Source organism: Protomyctophum parallelum (assembly GCF_964188405.1).
Source record: "Protomyctophum parallelum genome assembly, chromosome: 15".
NCBI lineage: Eukaryota > Metazoa > Chordata > Actinopteri > Myctophiformes > Myctophidae > Protomyctophum > Protomyctophum parallelum.
Genome location: NC_139710.1, coordinates 47,362,519 through 47,382,369, shown reverse-complemented (window position 1 = coordinate 47,382,369; position 19,851 = coordinate 47,362,519). Strand labels below are relative to the sequence as shown.

At 46.3% G+C, this 19,851-nt stretch overlaps 1 protein-coding gene across 1 annotated transcript in view; it reads left to right on the top strand.

The window, feature by feature from the left end:
• Nucleotides 1-19,851, top strand: part of LOC310871525 (putative E3 ubiquitin-protein ligase HECTD4) — a 112,521-nt gene that overhangs the window by 19,716 nt on the left and 72,954 nt on the right. Inside the window, 13 exon segments of the mRNA XM_083783095.1 lie at nt 55-195; nt 3,085-3,320; nt 4,823-4,965; nt 5,784-5,854; nt 6,057-6,162; nt 7,458-7,578; nt 9,795-9,923; nt 11,875-11,999; nt 12,603-12,756; nt 15,600-15,703; nt 16,172-16,376; nt 18,240-18,359; nt 19,746-19,850. Of these exon segments, the coding sequence (XP_083639221.1) occupies nt 55-195; nt 3,085-3,320; nt 4,823-4,965; nt 5,784-5,854; nt 6,057-6,162; nt 7,458-7,578; nt 9,795-9,923; nt 11,875-11,999; nt 12,603-12,756; nt 15,600-15,703; nt 16,172-16,376; nt 18,240-18,359; nt 19,746-19,850 (1,760 nt within the window).

Here is a 19,851-nt window from a genome sequence, read left to right as displayed (position 1 = left end):
CTGGCGTTACAACAGGATGTCAGTGACATTTAGCTGTCTGTGCTGTGTCTGTAGGAGCCTGCTACGACGCTCTGAACAACCTGGTGTGGACCTGTTCCAGTGACTACATGGACCAGTGGTGCAACCCCGGGAACCAGGCGTTCCATCACGTGTGCCATAGGCTCGGCGTCAGCCATGTTATTAAAGAACCCAAAGGTTTGTTGTACACTTTAGCTAATTCCACGCTATCATCATTGTTTTGTGTGTGTGGGAAACTCGCATGAAACGCAGAGGCGCTTTGCGGTGGCGACTTGTTAGCTTAATCATGTGAATATCAGCATCCATATTATGGTGAACATTAGCCAAAAAACTGCAGTTCTACAAGCCTGCTACAATGCGTCGCAACGTGACCGGTAAAGTAAAGTGTTCCAAGTAGCCTGGCATGGTCACACTAATATCACTGCCTACCTGTAGATATTAGTCTGGAACTTCAGTGTGGAAGATTTATTTCCAAGTGGGTTCCAAACAGATTCCAACGTCACAGCAAAAACAAGTCTCACTTTGAATAGTGGGCTCTGAGTGGGCCCCCAAACAAAATGTCATTCATCACACTGAGGAGTGCCAGACCAAGCTCCCCTTCGATTCTTTCCCCTGTGGCTGTGGCAGATTCATTTGGTTTCCAGGTGAGGTCCAAGTATAGTTGTAAGTCAAGTCGGTTTCACTAAGACTAGAGGGTTTATGTGGCTAAACATCCATCCCACAAGGCCTGCAGAATTATTGCGCTATCATAGAACTTTGAACGGCAGATACCTACACAGTTTTTGTACCGCGTCACCAGCAGAGGCGATAATGTCTGCTGCTCGCAGCTCCTGCTACTGACAGGAACAATACTAGGACAAGAACAATACTAGCAGAGTTAGTGTTTTAAATTGACATACACAATGCAGGTCTAGGGCAGGAGAATGGGGCTGTTTGTTTGCACAAATTGGGCCTTTAACCTTTTACCAGCTGGTTCCCTACACTGGTTAATTGTCTGTTGTAGGAGTGATATTAACAGTTTGACGGCCGCTAATTGTTTAATCCAGGGTACGATGCGTGCTTACTACGACATTCCCACCTTTTGTTTTATGTGTTTACTCCGCCGTATTGTAATCATTAAAAAGAAACTCCGTCTTCATGCTGCGGAGCTGGAGACGAGATGGTTTCGTTTTGATGACGAAACCGGAAATCAACACATGCTGTGGGCTGCTAGGGCTTCTGGGAAATTGAGGCCAATGCAAATGAACGGGGTACAATTCAGTATTTAAGTCCGACGTCATTTTGTAGTGCTGCGTTACGTCCGGGTCCAAGTGGCACCAGCTCCTGTCCACATCTCATTGTAAATAGAATATCTAAACGCGTGAATCTTTTTACAATGACGTTATTCTTCAGAAAGGAAGCCATTGAGGGTTAAAATGGGTCTTAATGCTTCCAACTCGAGTAGAATTATTAATGTTTTGTACAAGTGTCCATGACAACAATAATATATGATGTGGAGACAATAAAGACTATTATTATCATTATTATTGAAGGTAAAATGCTCGGTAAAATATTTCGGGGGCATATTTAGAATGTGTGCAGGCTTGAGTATGTTAAATCTAGTTTGCATTAATGAGGATATAGTTGACACAATAAAATAAAATGGCGATAGTATTCCATGTGGGGCAGACGGCCTGTCACAGCCAGATTTGTGAAAGCGGCGCAGCTTTGTTTTTGCGAGGAAAGCGGTAAAATCGTGGTTGTTTTCGTCTCAGATTTAGTCCGACGAAGCGTCACAGTATAACTCTATGGGGGACACAAAAGCGACACAAAAGTAGGACCCGGAAGTATCTCAGGAGGGGGCGCTCACGTCACAGCTAAAATACTGAATTCCTCATGGAGGAGGGTCTTGCGGCGCACCAAGATGGCGGGTGGTGCGATCGTTCATAACAAACGGAGGAACCTTTTTTCGCCAGATTTTCACGGGTCAAAAGCCCAAATAATTCAGCGTATGCTCTAAAGGTAATAAAACAATCTCTGCAGCGTAGGATATTTGATTAAAATGCGGGTTACGCATTTTACGGAGTATAACTGTTAATACTTGTAATAACTAATGTATCAGTGTAAGAGTATGAAGACAATCTCAGACTGATTAGAAATATGTGACCAAAGGTCAAAACTTAACCCATTCTGAACGGGCACCCATTTTGGTGTCAGCATCATGTTATGCTTTAGCTATTTAAAAATAGCAGACCTACAAGCTCATATCGCGCCACCGAGTGGCGCGATATGAGCTTGTAGGTCTGCTATTTTTGAAAAAAATCGAAGAACGACTGACATTTTTAGAATCTGATCTCAGGTCAGAATGGGTTAATCAGACCAATGTGTGTCCAGTGGAAACCTCGTATGAATCTGATCTCAGGTCAGAATGGGTTAAGGTCACTATGATCTCATGTCCGTCCCGTTCTTGTGAAGGTGATATCTCAGGAATGCCTCGAGGGTATTTCATGACATTTGGCCCAACTTGGGCTCAAGGACCAACTGATTAGGTGGTCAAAGGTCAAGGTTGCGACATTCATTCACTAGTACATACAGTATACTATGTGAGCCTCTTCACTGTCCTGTAAAGGAAAGCAAAAACGCCTCACAAAATACATCTTTAATATACGGTAAGAAGAAATGCTAGTTTTACCAACAGTAACTGAATATTTATTTATTTTAAATGGTATCTTTTGTTGAGTTTTTATTACACAATAGGCCAACTTACTCTGACCTTTTTGAATCCTGCACCTGACAAATAACCCAATAATAAAATAAGTATGGAAAAAAAACGAATGGCCTTGAGGGGCAATTTCACAAGCGTGTTTTCACGGGCGCGGTCCCGTGAAACTTTCACGAGCGTGCTAGTTTCGTGCACACGCCCGCGGGCGACTGCACCTGGATTGTAGTGGGCTTTTTTTTTCCTTCACGTTACACGTCCCGCACCCCTCATGAGCAGACCTGGAGCAGGCCTAAAGTTTTAGACAAACCCCCAAAAATCCCCGAACCATTCTAACCATGAGTCCCTTTGGCCCTCTGATACCACAGAGGAGACGGTGGCCACGGGGGAGGTGATCAACCAGCTGCTCCACCATGTCGGGGCCATGTGCATCCACCAGCTCAACCTGCTGGCGGCCAGCAGCAGCAGCCTCCCGCTGGGAGCGCTGCTGGCCAAGCAGCACCCCATCGAGGTGCGCCACTTCAGCAGCATCTGTGACATCATGGAGAAGGCCATGGTCAACGGAGACACGTGCATCATCCGCTGCATCCTGGTGGTGTTCCAGGTCAGTCTGTGAGCGAGCATGTGATGTACAGTATGGTGGAAGAGATGGATGGTCTACCTAAGTAGTACCTACGGTTTTCTATCTAGATGCTATCTAGGTGCTACACTTTTGTTGTGCTTGGTCTCCAGGTGGTGTTCAGGTTTTTGTTGTGCTTGCTCTCCAGGTGGTGTTCAATTTACAATTTACAATTTAGGCATTTAGCAGACGCTCTTAATCCAGAGCGACTTACATTTAAGCAAGAACAAAGCATGGGAATACATCACATAAAAAGCATTTATCATGAAACATGCGTAAGCTAAGAAAGTAACAGTGGAATATTTATATAGTGAAACTATACATACACTATACATATAAACTATACATCTTTACTACTATGCTATATATGTGTACTATGGCGTGCTATGACTACATACAATACAATTACAGTGCTGTCTACATAACATGCTATAAGTCTGTATCAAATGCTATATAATCCAACAGAAATGCTATCTAAGGGTTTAGGGTAAGTGCTAAGGGCCATGATGGAGTCTGAAAAGGTGGGTTTTCAGGCTACGGCGGAAGATTGGGAGTGATGCTGCAGTTCTGACTGCAATGGGAAGTGCATTCCACAGTTTTGGAGCCAGAAGGGAGAAGAGTTTGGGACGTGTGGAGCGTTGTCCCGGCGTTTTTAGTGAGGGTACTTCCAGCTTCCCTGCGTTGGCTGATCTGAGTGCGCGGGAGGGTTTGTAGGGTTCAATCATACTTGTAAGATATGGGGGAGCCATACCTTTGGTTGCTTTGAATGCCAGCATCAGAGTTTTGTATTCTGTGCGGGCAGCGACCGGGAGCCAGTGGAGGGAGCGGAGCAGGGGGGAGACATGTGAGAATTTTGGCTGGTTGAAGACCAAGCGAGCTGCTGCATTTTGGATCAGCTGGAGAGGCTTAAGTGCACATGCTGGTAGGCCAGTAAGGAGGGAGTTACAGTAGTCGAGTTTTGATAAGACTGTTGTCTGGATTAGGAGCTGGGCTGATTCCTGGGTGAGGAACGGTCTAATTCGTCGTATGTTATAGAGTGTGAACCTACAGGATCGAGTGACAGCTGTGATGTGAGGTTTGAACGAGAGCTGACTGTCCAGGACAACACCAAGATTCCTGGCTGTTGGGACAGACGTTACCAGGGCGTTGTCTACGGAAATAGTTAGCTCCCGCATAGGGCAGGACTTAGCTGGGAAGAAGAGAAGCTCAGTCTTGTCTGGGTTCAGCTTGAGATGGTTGGAGGACATCCACTGTGAGATGTCAGCCAGGCATGCAGTGATGCGCTCTTCCACCTGAGTGGTAGAGGGGGGGAAGGATGTTCAGGTTTTTGTTGTGCTTGCTCTCCAGGTGGGGTTCAGGTTTTTGTTGTGCTTGCTCTCCAGGTGGGGTTCAGGTTTTTGTTGTGCTTGTTCTCCAGGTGGTGTTCAGTTTTTTGTTGTGCTTGCTCTCCAGGTGGTGTTCAGGTTTTTGTTGTGCTTGCTCTCCAGGTGGTGTTCAGGTTCTTCAACCCACAGTCGGAGCAGAACCGGGAGAGCGTGCGCCGTGCGGGCCTGCTGCTCTGGCAGCTGCTCATGGCTCCAGTGGATCAGATAGGAGAGGAGATCCAGGGAGAGGTGTGCCTGGCCATCAGGTAACACATCAACACGCCCCTCTTCATCTAGTGCTTACTGTAAGTCGCTCTGGATTCAGAGCGTCTGCTAAATGCCTTGTCTAGTGTTGCATATACATGGTCATAATGACTTTCACAATATTTTTGAGCAAATCATGTACCATACTTCTATTGGTGTTCTGATGATATTGTGTGCATGGCAAATTGGTGCTTTCGCAAAATGTTTTGTTTTCTATAAGAAAAAGAGATGTAAATATTTTGTGGAAGCACAGATGATTATAATATATTATATTATAATCTGTAATAATAACTACTGTAAGTTGAAAAATGCATATACCGGTAATACTGCAGCTACAGAGTGAGGTTAAAATGGTAAATGATGGTGCATTTATATAGCGCTTTTAGCCAAAGCGCTTTACATAGGTTTTGCATTACATTCACCCATTCACACACACATTCATACACCAATGGCGTAGGAAACCATGCAAGGTGCACTTCGACAGTGTCTGGGGGAGCCCGGGATCGAACTGGTGACCTCACCGTTCCATCCTACTCTAACCCTGAACCACTGCCGATCACTTTACCGTAAAGCAGCCTTTACAACCAGGAAAAGACATATCATCATGATAATATGATATCCACAATGGCCAGACAATACATACAGTAGTCTCATATGGCAATATCAATGTAATATCTATATATTGCCCAGCCCTACCTAATTGAATCCCTGAGGTCCATGGTTTAATCATTGTTTAATAATTATGATGATGTGCCTAACCACGGCCTGTGGCATTGTTTAAACGGTCTGTTTCTCTTCCCTTCCTCTTCCATTCCTCCAGCTCTGGACTGAATACGTTGTATCAGGGGGAGGCGGAGCTCAACAAACTGCTGAAACTGGTTCTGACGGAAGGTGAGCTCCACAGCCTCTGTGTGTATCTACTGTATGTGGTGGTTTTACTGTATCACACACATTGCAAAAATAGCCGCTGTACAAGGTCACAACACGTCGGCGTCGACGGATTGTGAGCTTGCACGTAAAGGCGCTATATAAATGCACCATTTACCGCTTGTGTGTGTGTGCGTGTGTGTGTGTGTGTGTGTGTGCTCGTCAGGTGAAAGGAACAACGGTCTGTCGCAGCTCCGTGACGTCATCCTCAACAACCTGGCCGACCAGCTGCAGAAGAATCGATTTGGGAGTGAAGAAGACGACCATTACAGGTCAGCTGTTCTGAAGGCACACGCCCCCTTTTTACACGTTTGTGGATTAACACATTTGATACTTTTTATCAAATAAATACGCTTGGTGCTCAGGACAAGTAAACTCGTTCTAAGGCGTTTTATATCGATATAAGAAAGCCTCGCTGTTTTCCATTTTTGGAATCGCTCTGAAACTACGTCGCTGTTGATCAAATCGGATATTACGTTTCTGGAGAAAGGATGGACATCACCTTAGCTCGCTGGCATTTAAGCTAGTAGCTTAAGACTTTCGTCATAGTAAGATCTGCCTCTGATTCGGTGGCACCCAAGTGCTACCACTTTTGTCCACAAGGTGGCACTAAGTGTTTAAGCTCTCAGTCGCCACAGAGATTGCCACGGATTTCTGAGAAGCCAGCATGTCTTCTATGGATGTTACACAACGAAAGTATATTACGGTATTTTCAGTGACTAAGATTGGAGAATATTTTGGAAGTGGTCAAACCCAACAATATGTTTGGAAGCATCTATCATAAAAACCCTAGGGGTCTGGGATATTTTATAAAAGCAAAAGTTAAAGCCTCACTCTCACTTATTCAGCTGGTTGGCAGTATGTAGAGTTGAACAGCAGGAACTACTAAAACATCATAGTTTTACATAATGTGTTAACCCATTCTGAACGGGCACCCATTTTGGTGTCAGCATCATGTTATGCTTTAGCTATTGAAAAATAGCAGATCTACAAGCTCATATCGCGCCACCGAGTGGCGCGATACGAGCTTGTAGGTCTGCTATTTTTGAAAAATCAAAAAAAACGACTGACATTTTTAGAATCTGATCTCAGGTCAGAATGGGTTCATCAGGACCAGTGTGTGTCCGGCGGAAGCCTCGTATGAATCTGATCTCAGGTCAGAATGGGTTAATTGTTTAGGAAACGGCACTAGTGTGGGGGCCTCCTTTCACACTGTTTTGCCCGTTTTTTTTCATTCGTGACATTTTATTCTACTCGTAATCACGTGCACGTTGACATTTCTCCTTCCAGTTGAAAATACTTGTATGTTGTTGTCTTCGGCGTCGTCGAAACTGTCATGTGACACGATGGCGTACAAATTGGCCTTAATTCACTCACTGGAAAACAGAATTACATTTGGGTCCTATGATCTGATAGCATGACTGCTGTGACACTGCCGTCCTGTGTGTGTGTGTGTGTGTGTGTGTGTGTGTGTGTGTGTGTGTGTGTGTGTGTGTGTGTGTGTGTGTGTGTGTGTGTGTGTGTGTGTGTGTGTGTGTGTGTGTGTGTGTGTGTGTGTGTGTTGCAGACTGAGTGACGAGCTGCTGCACTACATCCTGAAGACGGTCGTGCGAGAGTCGTGCGTCCTTATCACCAAATGCCAGACGGTGGCCAGGGACGACTTCCAGAAGCTCCTCTCAACCGTCCCAGTATGCATTATCTTTTTTTTTAAGATATTTTTTTGCGGCTTACGCCTTTATTGATTTTTTAAGGGATAGAAAGTAGGCTGACAGGAAACGGGAGAGAGATGGGGGGATGACATGCGGTAAAGGCCGTGTCGGGTCCGGGAGTCGAACCCGCGGCACACCGCGACTGGATCACCAGTCCGGTGCCCAGACCGTTACGCTACGGCCTGGGCCCCAGTATGCATTATCAGACCCAGTCCCGTGAACGCCCCTCTCTCTCTGTGTCATCCATTTGAACCGCTTAAACTAGTGGCCTTAAACTAGGAGCAATTAGGGGTTCAGTGTGTTGCTCAAGGACACTTCGACACTAACTCTGGGGGAGCCCGGGTTCGAACCTTACGTTTCCCATCCAGCCACTCTACCGCTGAGCCACTGCCGCCCCACCATTTACAATGCAATGCGTTGTGAGCTCGTAGATTGGCCTTTTTCACCACACTACACAACCACACAACCTAAGACACAACTTTCGCCGGGTAATTCTTCAAAATAAAGGCGCTAGTGCCAGCAGTGCCAGCAGATATGGCAGTTTTTACTCTGAAAAGTCCCGCCTCCCCCTCCCACCCTTCAAACCGGGAGGCATAATCTTCCGTTCTTAAATCATCTATTCATCTATTCTAAAGTCTCTCTAGAAGTGTTTATATTCCAAACGAGATGCATGCTGAAGTCAGAAATGAAGACAGAACATTGCGCTTTTGGTCAAAACCATGGAGAGTTCCCTAGATTTAGAGTAACGAGCCATTCTAGTGGAGGCGTAAACCAAGGAAGCTTTGAGAAGGAAGATAAGTGGTCACGTGACTGGGCTGCGCCATGACACTTTCATGGACGCTTTCATGGGAGCCAAACTACCTGGAAGTTTGGCAGAATGCACTGGAGTCAATGAGAGCTCAGTGACCAGCTCATGAACATTATTTATGAATGACTGAGACCTTTTGTAAAGTAATCACTTCTGGAAAATAACAGAAGACATGTAACACATTATTGTCTGCTGTGTTGCTTTTCGATGTGTACACTGTGTAATTTGTATAGAGGTAAAGAGCACACAAGTATCGCGAGACTTCCCACCGGTTCCTGTCCGTCAGACAAATCTCGCGATACTTCGGAGACAGAAACGATACCTGCTGCTGTTTGATCCTCAGATAAAATGATATACTGTGCACTCTGTGCACATCGAAAAGTAAGTGATTAGAAAACAACCGTGATATATCTTTTATATTCCTGAACCGATTATATGACAAAGGTCTCAATTGTTAATAAATAGTGTTTGTTATGAGCTGGTCCAGCCGGCTCCATTCACTGCCATGTATTCATTTCACTTCCGGTGTGAGTTTGGCTCCATGCATGAAAGTGTCATGGCACAGCCCATTCACGTGACCACTTCTCTTCCTTCTCAAAGCTTCCTTGGCGTAAACCAAGGACTGTCTAAAGAGGACGGGACGCGAAGACCGTAAGGGCGCCGCCATGTTGCTCACATGGAAGGAAAGAAACATGCACAATGGGCTTTATGCAGCCAACACTTCAGCAACATGGCGGCGCCCTTACGGTCTTCGCGTCCCGTCCTCTTTAGACAGTCCTTGGCGTAAACAAGGAAGTGAACGGCAGTGCGCGAAACACACTGTACACTGCAGAAGGAAAGGACAACCAAAATATATATATACTGGTATATATATATTTTTTTATATCAATAAAAAGACCTAAGGACGTCTATACACGTCCTTAGCACCCTGTGGTTTATATTCCCTGAATATATATTCGCCTCGGGTCATCTCGTTTGTGCTGCGCCAGGTCATGCTGCTCCCGTTCCTGCAACTATCGTCTTTGCATTGACTTTGTATGTAATCGCGCCGCTCTAACCTTCCAAGTCTGATCGCAGCTTAACCCATTCTGGTGTTTTAAGCGCTACGAGCTTGTAGTTCTGCTACTATTTTCGAAAAATAGTGAAAATGTGGCGCAAATCTTTGACTATATATTCTTTCAGAGCGAACCTTTTTAGCTTAAATCTTTGCTTCTGGGGGGTCCCTGGAACAACATATTTTCAGATGGGGGTCCACGGCCAAATACAGATAATTCTGGAAAGGTTGAGAACCACTGACATAGAAACCTGTCAGGATTTAGAAGAATCTTTTTTTAGAATCGTCTAAATGGGCTAAGTGGTTGTTTTGCCTGTCCTCCCCACCATGCAGGCCGTCTCCCCCAGCCTGCGCTACCTCATGGCCGTCCAGAACCACCTCCTCAGCAACAGCGTTCTGATCCGGCCGGACGACGGCGACGACAGCGACAACTCCCTGCAGGGGGAAACAATCAAGGTACAGGTAAACAAACTTACAACTCCCCCCCTACCACCGCCTGTCCATGTAGAGCGCTGGGTCTCAAAGTGGGTGCTGTGACGCCCGTCCAGGGGCGCCTTGGAATACTTTGACAATATCTGGAGTTCTTCAGCATCACTGGGTTTAACCACTTAAACCCTCTATACTTAGTATAGTGAGATGGGCCACCAAACCTCCTATTCAAAAATAGCCGATGCGTTGTGAGCTTGTAGATCGGCTATTTCTGTCGAATGTTCCCCTCAGGGTACAAGTGGTTAAATGTCAAGTATGAAGTTATTTTCAATCTGTCGTAACAGAAATTACTATTCTCTCAAGTTTAGGGGCAAAAATGTATATGTACAAATATTTACATACCATAATATTATAATATAATAGTCATACTTTACTGTACCGGTATATGTCATATTATGACATATACAGTAAAGTATGACTTTATATGACTAGAATTAACAATGTAATTCACGGTTATTTACAGGGGTGCCCTGAGACAAAAGTTTGAGAACCACTGATGTAGACCCCATCTGGCCATCTCTCTGTCTCTCTCTGTGTCTCTCTGTGTCTCTCTGTCTCTCTCTCTCTCTCTCTCTCTCTCTCTCTCTGTCTCTCTCCCTCCCTCCCTCTCTCTCTCTGTCTCTCTCTCTCTCTCTGTCTCTCTCTGTCTCTCTCTCTCTCTCTGTCTCTCTCTCTCTCTCTCTCTCTCTCTCTCTCTCTCTCTCTCATATATCTGTGAGAGTATGACGCCATGGGAGACATGGATGTTCTTCCATAGCACTGTTTCCCAACCCGGGGTCTGAGCCCCCCCGTGGGGTGCATGGGGGTGGGGGTTGAGGCCATGTCTGTTTGGAGCTAGTTCAAAAGTGGCACAAAAATCACGATTTGCATTCATCCAGTGTCTGCCTGAATGTTCTCAATGTGATCGCTCCAACTTGACTATATTGTCCTGTAGCTTTTAACAAACATGGTATAGTAGACGACTCCTACGTGTAACACTGTGGGACACACATTAATAACATCGTTCAAATAATTGAGTAAATAGACGATCTACAAGCTCACAGTGTGTTGCGATTCGACATGGTGTGAGCTTATGGATCAGCTGTTTTTGAGTGGTGCAACCACTCCAAGGAACAGCAATGTTCAGTATACAGTATTAGTACAGTATTAACTAAGGGCACGAAAAAAGTGTGTCTCTGCCTTTGACAAATATAGGAAGGGACGGCTCTGAGGAAAGAAAAGGTTGGGAACCACTGTTTTACGGCACAGCACGGTGTACTAATAATCTGTGTTTAATGCAGTTGTATCAATAACCTCTGCAATACTTACTTGATTCCCAGTCAAACACGTGCAGTTTGTAAGTATTGATTGTGGCGGGTATTGATGAGAGATGCAAAGAACAACACAATCTATACGTTTGTTTATTTATTATTCTTTTTTATCTTTATCCCTAGACGTGAGGCTGAAGTTGTTCTTTATGTTGATGCGTGCGTGCGCCATAGAGTTATATATCTATAGAGAAGACACCCGAGTTCTCCTCCCATCCACTTGCATTGAGTTGCTCAAAAGCGCATGAGGCGGATTCACTCCTCCTTCCTGGTAGGAACAGAGTGCATTCTGGGATGGATTGGCCCCAAACACATGAACGCGCTGCCGTTGACTATCATTGTGCCGTTTGTGCGCGTTCACGTATGAAACATTCGTTCACGTGTCATGGCCCCAATCACATGAACGTGCGCAATGATAGTCAACGGAGCAGCGCTGGGCACGAGCTGCAATACCAAATCCGGCCACTATGTCCATTTCGCCTCAGGGTTTCCTCTGGGTGCCTTCTCTAGAAATATATACTCTAAGGCGTGCGCGTGCTTGGTAGTATTACCTAAACTGTACGGATACAGCCTTGGTGTGGATTTGTGTTACGGAAGTGTTTGTGTTTTTTTCCCAGGAGCTTCAAAACAGCATCCTGTCGTTGGCCACCAAGATCCTGGTGGGCTGCGACGAGGTCCTGGAGACGCTGCAGCAGGTGACCACCGCTCTCATCAACAGCGACATCGCTGACAGGGAAACCAGGTGGGCTGCTAATAATAATGCATTATTGCATGTTTAGAACGCTTACAGTGTGGTCCATTCGTTCATAACTTTTATTTTCATTTTGTCCACTAAAATGTATGTCGGCAGGCGTTGATGGCGTCGCAATGCCAGATTACACTTGGCTGATTTACACTTGGTTGCATGATGAAAATAGCCGATCTCCACAAATATATATTTAACCCATTCTGAACGGGCACCCATTTTGGTGTCAGCATCATGTTATGCTTTAGATATTTAAAAATAGCAGATCTACAAGCTCATATCGCGCCACCGAGTGGCGCGATACGAGCTTGTAGGTCTGCTATTTTTGAAAAATCGAAGAGCGACTGACATTTTTAGAATCTGATCTCAGGTCAGAAAGGGTTCATCAGACCAGTGTGTCCCCGGCGGAAACCTCGTATGAATCTGATCTCAGGTCAGAATGGGTTCATCAGACCAGTGTGTCCCCGGCGGAAACCTCGTATGAATCTGATCTCAGGTCAGAATGGGTTAAATATATATATAGTCGACAAACGCAACACTGCTGACAGCGACGATATAATAATTCAGTGTTTTTCTGTCTTGGTTAACCCGGCCATGCAGGTTGAAAGGTCTGGAGCAGGTAACCAAAGCCACCATGCTGGGCCACCTGCTGCCCGTGCTGCTCACGTCCCTGATGCACCCCAACCTGCAGACCCTGACGCTGGCCGACGCACTCATGCCCCAGCTGGTCCAGCTGGTCCTCTACACCAGCCAGGTGGGTGGTCCTATAGGAGGAGGGACTAGGGACAGGTGGGTGGTCTTATAGGAGGAGGGACTAAGGACAGGTGGGTGGTCTTATAGGAGGAGGGACTAAGGACAGGTGGGTGGTGTTATAGGAGGAGGGACTAGGACAGGTGGGTGGTGTTATAGGAGGAGGGACTAGGACAGGTGGGTGGTCTTAAGCCCAAACCACACCAAAGGGTTGGGTTGGGACAAAACGTTTTTTACGGTAAACCACTTAAAAAAAAACGTTTTGTCCCAACCCGACCCTCTGGTGTGGTTTGGGCTTTATTGGAGGAGGGACTAGGACATAGCCTGGTTAATAAACCAGACCGAATCAGCCGTTGGCAAAAATAAATTGCCTGCCGGCGGATTACGGTCTGGAGAGGCTCAATTGTACGCCCATTTCCTACACCAGAGAAATGGGGCGGCCAATCGGGACACGGTATGCAATATGGGCGGGCTTTGGTACAGTGACATTCAATGCTTGAGACCTTTGACTGACAGTAGCTCTGACCAATTGCGTCAAAGAGAAAATGTTTCAACCCGCTCCCCTGGAAATGAAATCCAAGCTGAGCCTCCCCAGACTAATATCCTGCGGTCCGTGCGATATTAGTCTGGTTTATTAACCAGGCTAACTAGGACAGGCCCCAGCAGGTGCAGCTGGTCCTCTACACCAGCCAGGTCGCACACTTCTGGACAATGGATGTTACCCTTAAAGGATGACTTCAGCCATTTTCAACCCCAAGTTCTTCTTATAATTGGTCCTCACTAATGCTCAACATAAAATAGTACCATATTATCATGAGAAATAGTGAGGACCAATTGTATATAAAAGTCGTCCTTAAACCACATTAAACCCTCTAGACGTACAGTAGTAAAACAGTCTCTACACCAAATCTCTTCACTAAAAGAATAGCCGATCTACAAGTTCACAACGTGTCACAATGTGATGCGTTATGAGCTTGTAGATCTGGAGTTTTTGTTAGTTTTCTCCTGTTTTCTAGACTGTCCTGTTACTGAAGACCCAGTCTCCTCTGTTATTTAATTTTTTTAAGATATCTTTAGTGGCTTTCGCCTTTATTTTTATTATTTTTATAGAGCGATAGGTATACAGTAGGCTGACAGGAAATGGGGAGAGAGAGAGATGGGGGGTGACACGCAGTAAAGGCCGTCAGGATCGGGAGTCGAACCCGCGGCACACTGCCAGACTGGATCACCAGCCAAGGTGCCCAGATGGCTACGCCAGCCGCCCGGGCCAGTCGCCTCTTTTCTACCTGTTTTCTAGACCGCCCTGTTACTGAAGACCCAGTCTGCTCTTTTCTACCTGTTTTCTAGACCGCCCTGTTACTGAAGACCCAGTCTGCTCTTTTCCACCTGTTTTCTAGACCGCCCTGTTACTGAAGACCCAGTCTGCTCTTTTCTACCTGTTTTCTAGACCGCCCTGTTACTGAAGACCCAGTCTGCTCTTTTCCACCTGTTTTCTAGACCGCCCTGTTACTGAAGACCCAGTCTGCTCTTTTCCACCTGTTTTCTAGACCGCCCTGTTACTGAAGACCCAGTCTCCTCTTTTCTACCTGTTTTCTAGACCGCCCTGTTACTGAAGACCCAGTCTGCTCTTTTCTACCTGTTTTCTAGACCGCCCTGTTACTGAAGACCCAGTCTGCTCTTTTCTACCTGTTTTCTAGACCGCCCTGTTACTGAAGACCCAGTCTGCTCTTTTCTACCTGTTTTCTAGACCGCCCTGTTACTGAAGACCCAGTCTGCTCTTTTCCACCTGTTTTCTAGACCGCCCTGTTACTGAAGACCCAGTCTGCTCTTTTCCACCTGTTTTCTAGACCGCCCTGTTACTGAAGACCCAGTCTGCTCTTTTCTACCTGTTTTCTAGACCGCCCTGTTACTGAAGACCCAGTCTGCTCTTTTCTACCTGTTTTCTAGACCGCCCTGTTACTGAAGACCCAGTCTGCTCTTTTCTACCTGTTTTCTAGACCGCCCTGTTACTGAAGACCCAGTCTCCTCTTTTCTACCTGTTTTCTAGACCGCCCTGTTACTGAAGACCCAGTCTCCTCTTTTCTACCTGTTTTCTAGACCGCCCTGTTACTGAAGACCCAGTCTGCTCTTTTCCACCTGTTTTCTAGACCGCCCTGTTACTGAAGACCCAGTCTGCTCTTTTCTACCTGTTTTCTAGACCGCCCTGTTACTGAAGACCCAGTCTGCTCTTTTCTACCTGTTTTCTAGACCGCCCTGTTACTGAAGACCCAGTCTGCTCTTTTCCACCTGTTTTCTAGACCGCCCTGTTACTGAAGACCCAGTCTGCTCTTTTCTCCCTGTTTTCTAGACCGCCCTGTTACTGAAGACCCAGTCTGCTCTTTTCTACCTGTTTTCTAGACCGCCCTGTTACTGAAGACCCAGTCTGCTCTTTTCCACCTGTTTTCTAGACCGCCCTGTTACTGAAGACCCAGTCTGCTCTTTTCTCCCTGTTTTCTAGACCGCCCTGTTACTGAAGACCCAGTCTGCTCTTTTCCACCTGTTTTCTAGACCGCCCTGTTACTGAAGACCCAGTCTGCTCTTTTCTCCCTGTTTTCTAGACCGCCCTGTTACTGAAGACCCAGTCTGCTATTTTCTACCTGTTTTCTAGACCGCCCTGTTACTGAAGACCCAGTCTGCTCTTTTCTCCCTGTTTTCTAGACCGCCCTGTTACTGAAGACCCAGTCTGCTCTTTTCTACCTGTTTTCTAGACCGCCCTGTTACTGAAGACCCAGTCTGCTCTTTTCCACCTGTTTTCTAGACCGCCCTGTTACTGAAGACCCAGTCTGCTCTTTTCTACCTGTTTTCTAGACCGCCCTGTTACTGAAGACCCAGTCTCCTCTTTTCTCCGATGCATCTCCAGTGATGGGTGGCTCCTTCGCACAGGGAGCAAAAGCGTCCACCTCTGAAGACAAGTAAGCTCTTTTAACTCATTCAATCCGAGAAAGCATCTGTATCATTTTAGATTTTTGCTATATATCGCCTGGTACGCATACAATCTCCGGGTTTCTGAGCCGGTCAGGAGTGGATGATAACTTACGTCATGTTGTAGTCATTGGTTTTTAGTTATCAAGACGGAACTACCTTCCAGAACCTACCCAATAAAAGCCAGGGCCTACCCAATAAAAGCCTAGATGCTTTTGAAGTTTCTTCGAGTATTTCTTGGATTGGATTGGATTCTTATAGTTTGTTTCGTATGTATATCCATCTTTTATTCCAACTCGTAGCGACTGGCGAGACTTAAAACAATCACATTGTCTCTCATTTCTAAAATCGGCCTCGGGCTAAAGGAGTCATTATGTTTCAAGGCTTGTGTGTAATTAAAGCCAGTTTTCTCCCAACAACACGCATCATTTTCTTGTTGCGTCGATTTGTTCTTCTAGCTTCCGGATACTTGACGAGCGGGAGGAGCCGGGCTTCCTGACGGGGCTGAAGATCCCGGCGCCGTGGGCCGCAGGGAAGACGGTGGAGACAGTGCACCCGGTGAGAGACAACTACAAGTTCAAAGAGACGGTGCACATCCCGGGAGCACGCTGTCTTTACCTACGCTTCGACTCACGCTGCTCCTCGCAGTATGACTACGACAAGGTACGAGGCACAGTGGCGGCCTTATATATGTTTCAATCGTTTCAATTGAAACGGGCCTCGAGTCTCCAGGGGCCTCCCCAAAAAAAAAAAAAAAGTTTAATCAAGCAAGCTGCTTTTGTGTATTTTCTACTTGGCTGTGTATGCTGTTCATGCTTTGAAGTCCGATAATACACACTGGAAAAAAAAAAAAAAAAAAAACGTTTATTTTTTTATTTTTTATTCATTATTAAAATTATGACGTCATGAACGGGGCCTCCCGATCCTTAAGGCCGCCCCTGACTAGGCATATAACCATATATCCTATATCGATATATATCGATATTAAAGGTATATTCAGTGATTTCACACAATTCAAATATCATTGTTTTGTTTTGTTGTGATAATCCTCCCTACTATAGAGTGTGCTGGCCATATAAGGAGTTCCTCCCTGTCCCCAGTTAACCCCTGGGGGTCAAAAAACCTTAGGTTTCGTTTTTGACTCTCTATCCTGATTGGACGAAAGGCTGGGTCCCACAGCCAAAAACGAAACCTAAGGTTTTTTGAGTGAAATCACTGAATATACCTTTAATCCCGATGATATGAATCGATTCATTGAAATAAAAAAATCGATTAAAATTTATTTTTAAGGGGGTTAGTGTGTGATGTGAAATGTGAGCTTTAGTCATATTCCATCATACACGCACGCACGCACGCACACTCACTCACCCATTGACCACTGCAGCACGCACACGCACAAAGGTATAGTTGCACCGCTCGCTCACAGTTCTCATGGGTGCGATTGTTTTGATTGATTGAATTCTATATTAGTCAGAATTGTAAACGGATAACATGTCCTGGGGGCTTGTTTCCATTGTGGTCATATGTAATCCACGGTGTGGAGATTTTGTATTCATCCTTCATCCAGGACCCCAAATCACACCTTGGAAAGCATGAGTGTCTATTTCAAACAGTGTTTTTGACTGGGGGGTCATATTTTGACAGCAGCCTGTCATATTTTTTTTAGGATGTATTAGGATGTTGATATTCATTCATCAGCCAACACTCCCCACTGACAGCATCAAAAGGGCATGTTAGCTCAAACCCACAATTCAACATTTTGGTTTTAAGATGTTGATATTCATTTTGTATTCATCCTTAGGACCCCAGAGCACACCTCGGAAAGCATGAGTGTCTATTTCAAACAAAGTGTTTTTTGACTAGGGTGGGGGGTGTGTCATATTTTGACAGCAGGAATTGCCTGTCATAATTTGACCCCCCAGTATTAGGATGTATTAGGATGTTGATGTTCATTCATCAGCCATCACTCCCCACTGACAGGTAGTACCCCTCCCCCCCCAGAGAGGATGTATAGGGCCTTAGTCCTACTCCTCCCACAAACATATATAAAGACTAAGTATAAATGTTTTATACTATTTTACTACTACTGTATCTATACTATTTATTTTCCAGTAGTTGTCCGAGCCAGACACAAACAGGAAATACTTAGCAACTAGTGAAGTAAATGATAGCACTCATCCTCATGGAGGTGTGTGTGTGTGTGTGTGTGTGTGTGTGTGTGTGTGTGTGTGTGTGTGTGTGTGTGTGTGTGTGTGTGTGTGTGTGTGTGTGTGTGTGTGTGTGTGTGTGTGTGTGTGTGTGTGTGTGTGTGTGTGTGTGTGTGTGTGTGTGTGTGTGTGTGTGTGTGTGTGTGTGTGTGTGTGTGTCATCAGCTAGTTTGTTTCCATGCCAAACTCTTACCATAAAGAGGCGTGTCATTTGTGAGTGTGGGAATGGGATTTTACAGTAACACCTGGACTCCTGCAATGTTGTCAGTCTACTGAAGTCATTAATGGCCCTCGCTGAATGGCGTCTTTGATCTTTCAGTTGGTGATCTACGCCGGGCCGAACACCAACAGCCGCAAGGTGACCGAGTACGGAGGGAACACGCTGGGCTACGGCAGTCGCAGTGTTCTGGGCACAGGCTGGCCCAAAGACCTGGTCAAGGTAAGAGACAGTGTTCTGGGCACAGGCTGGCCCAAAGACCTGGTTAAGGTAAGAGACAGTGTTCTGGGCACAGGCTGGCCCAAAGACCTGGTTAAGGTAAGAGACAGTGTTCTGGGCACAGGCTGGCCCAAAGACCTGGTTAAGGTAAGAGACAGTGTTCTGGGCACAGGCTGGCCCAAAGACCTGGTTAAGGTAAGAGACAGTGTTCTGGGCACAGGCTGGCCCAAAGACCTGGTTAAGGTAAGAGACAGTGTTCTGGGCACAGGCTGGCCCAAAGACCTGGTTAAGGTAAGAGACAGTGTTCTGGGCACAGGCTGGCCCAAAGACCTGGTCAAGGTAAGAGACAGTGTTCTGGGCACAGGCTGGCCCAAAGACCTGGTTAAGGTAAGAGACAGTGTTCTGGGCACAGGCTGGCCCAAGGACCTGGTTAAGGTAAAGAGACAGTGTTCTGGGCACAGGCTGGCCCAAAGACCTGGTCAAGGTGAGAGACAGTGTTCTGGGCACAGGCTGGCCCAAAGACCTGGTCAAGGTAAGAGACAGTGTTCTGGGCACAGGCTGGCCCAAGGACCTGGTCAAGGTAAGAGACAGTGTTCTGGGCACAGGCTGGCCCAAAGACCTGGTCACGGTAAGAGACAGTGTTCTGGGCACAGGCTGGCCCAAAGACCTGGTCACGGTAAGAGACAGTGTTCTGGGCACAGGCTGGCCCAAAGACCTGGTCAAGGTAAGAGACAGTGTTCTGGGCACATTATTTGGTGGGTGGGGGGTGTCCCCACATTATTTGGTGGGTGGGGGGTGTCCCCACATTATTTGGTGGGTGGAGGGTGTCCCCACATTATTTGGTGGGTGGAGGGTGTCCCCACATTATTTGGTGGGTGGGGGGTGTCCCCACATTATTTGGTGGGTGGAGGGTGTCCCCACATTATTTGGTGGGTGGGGGGTCCCAGATGACAGTGAATTGACAATTTAAGGCCTTTTTTAAGACCTTTTCCCACTCACCACCAAGGCACCAAGGACAGTTGTTTTTTCAAAGGCGCTCACTACCACGGACATCTTTTTTTCTTTTTTTTTAAGCTTTTCTGCCTTTTATTGATAGTTTCAAGTGAAGATTGACAGGAAAGAGGGAGAGACATGCAGCAAATGTCGTCATGAACGGGACTCGAACACGCAACGCGCTGTCAGGCCAGAGTCTATATGCCATGCGCCTGGACCACTCAGCCAGCGGACGTCTTTTCACGTCTTCTGTTTCTCCATTAGATGGCGCTCTTAGCTAACCTATCCCCCACGATTCAACAACCTGAGTGAAGCAAGGAAAAAGAAAACCGGTCGCCTCGCTCCCATCTGTTGAAATATGAATCTTTTGGGGGGTAATCTGTGTTTGCACTAAAGGTGGAGGGTGACACCGTGACCTTCTCCTTCGAGATGAGGAGTGGCAGAGAACACAACACCCCCGATAAAGCCATGTGGGGGTTCTCCTGCACCGTCAGAGCTCAGG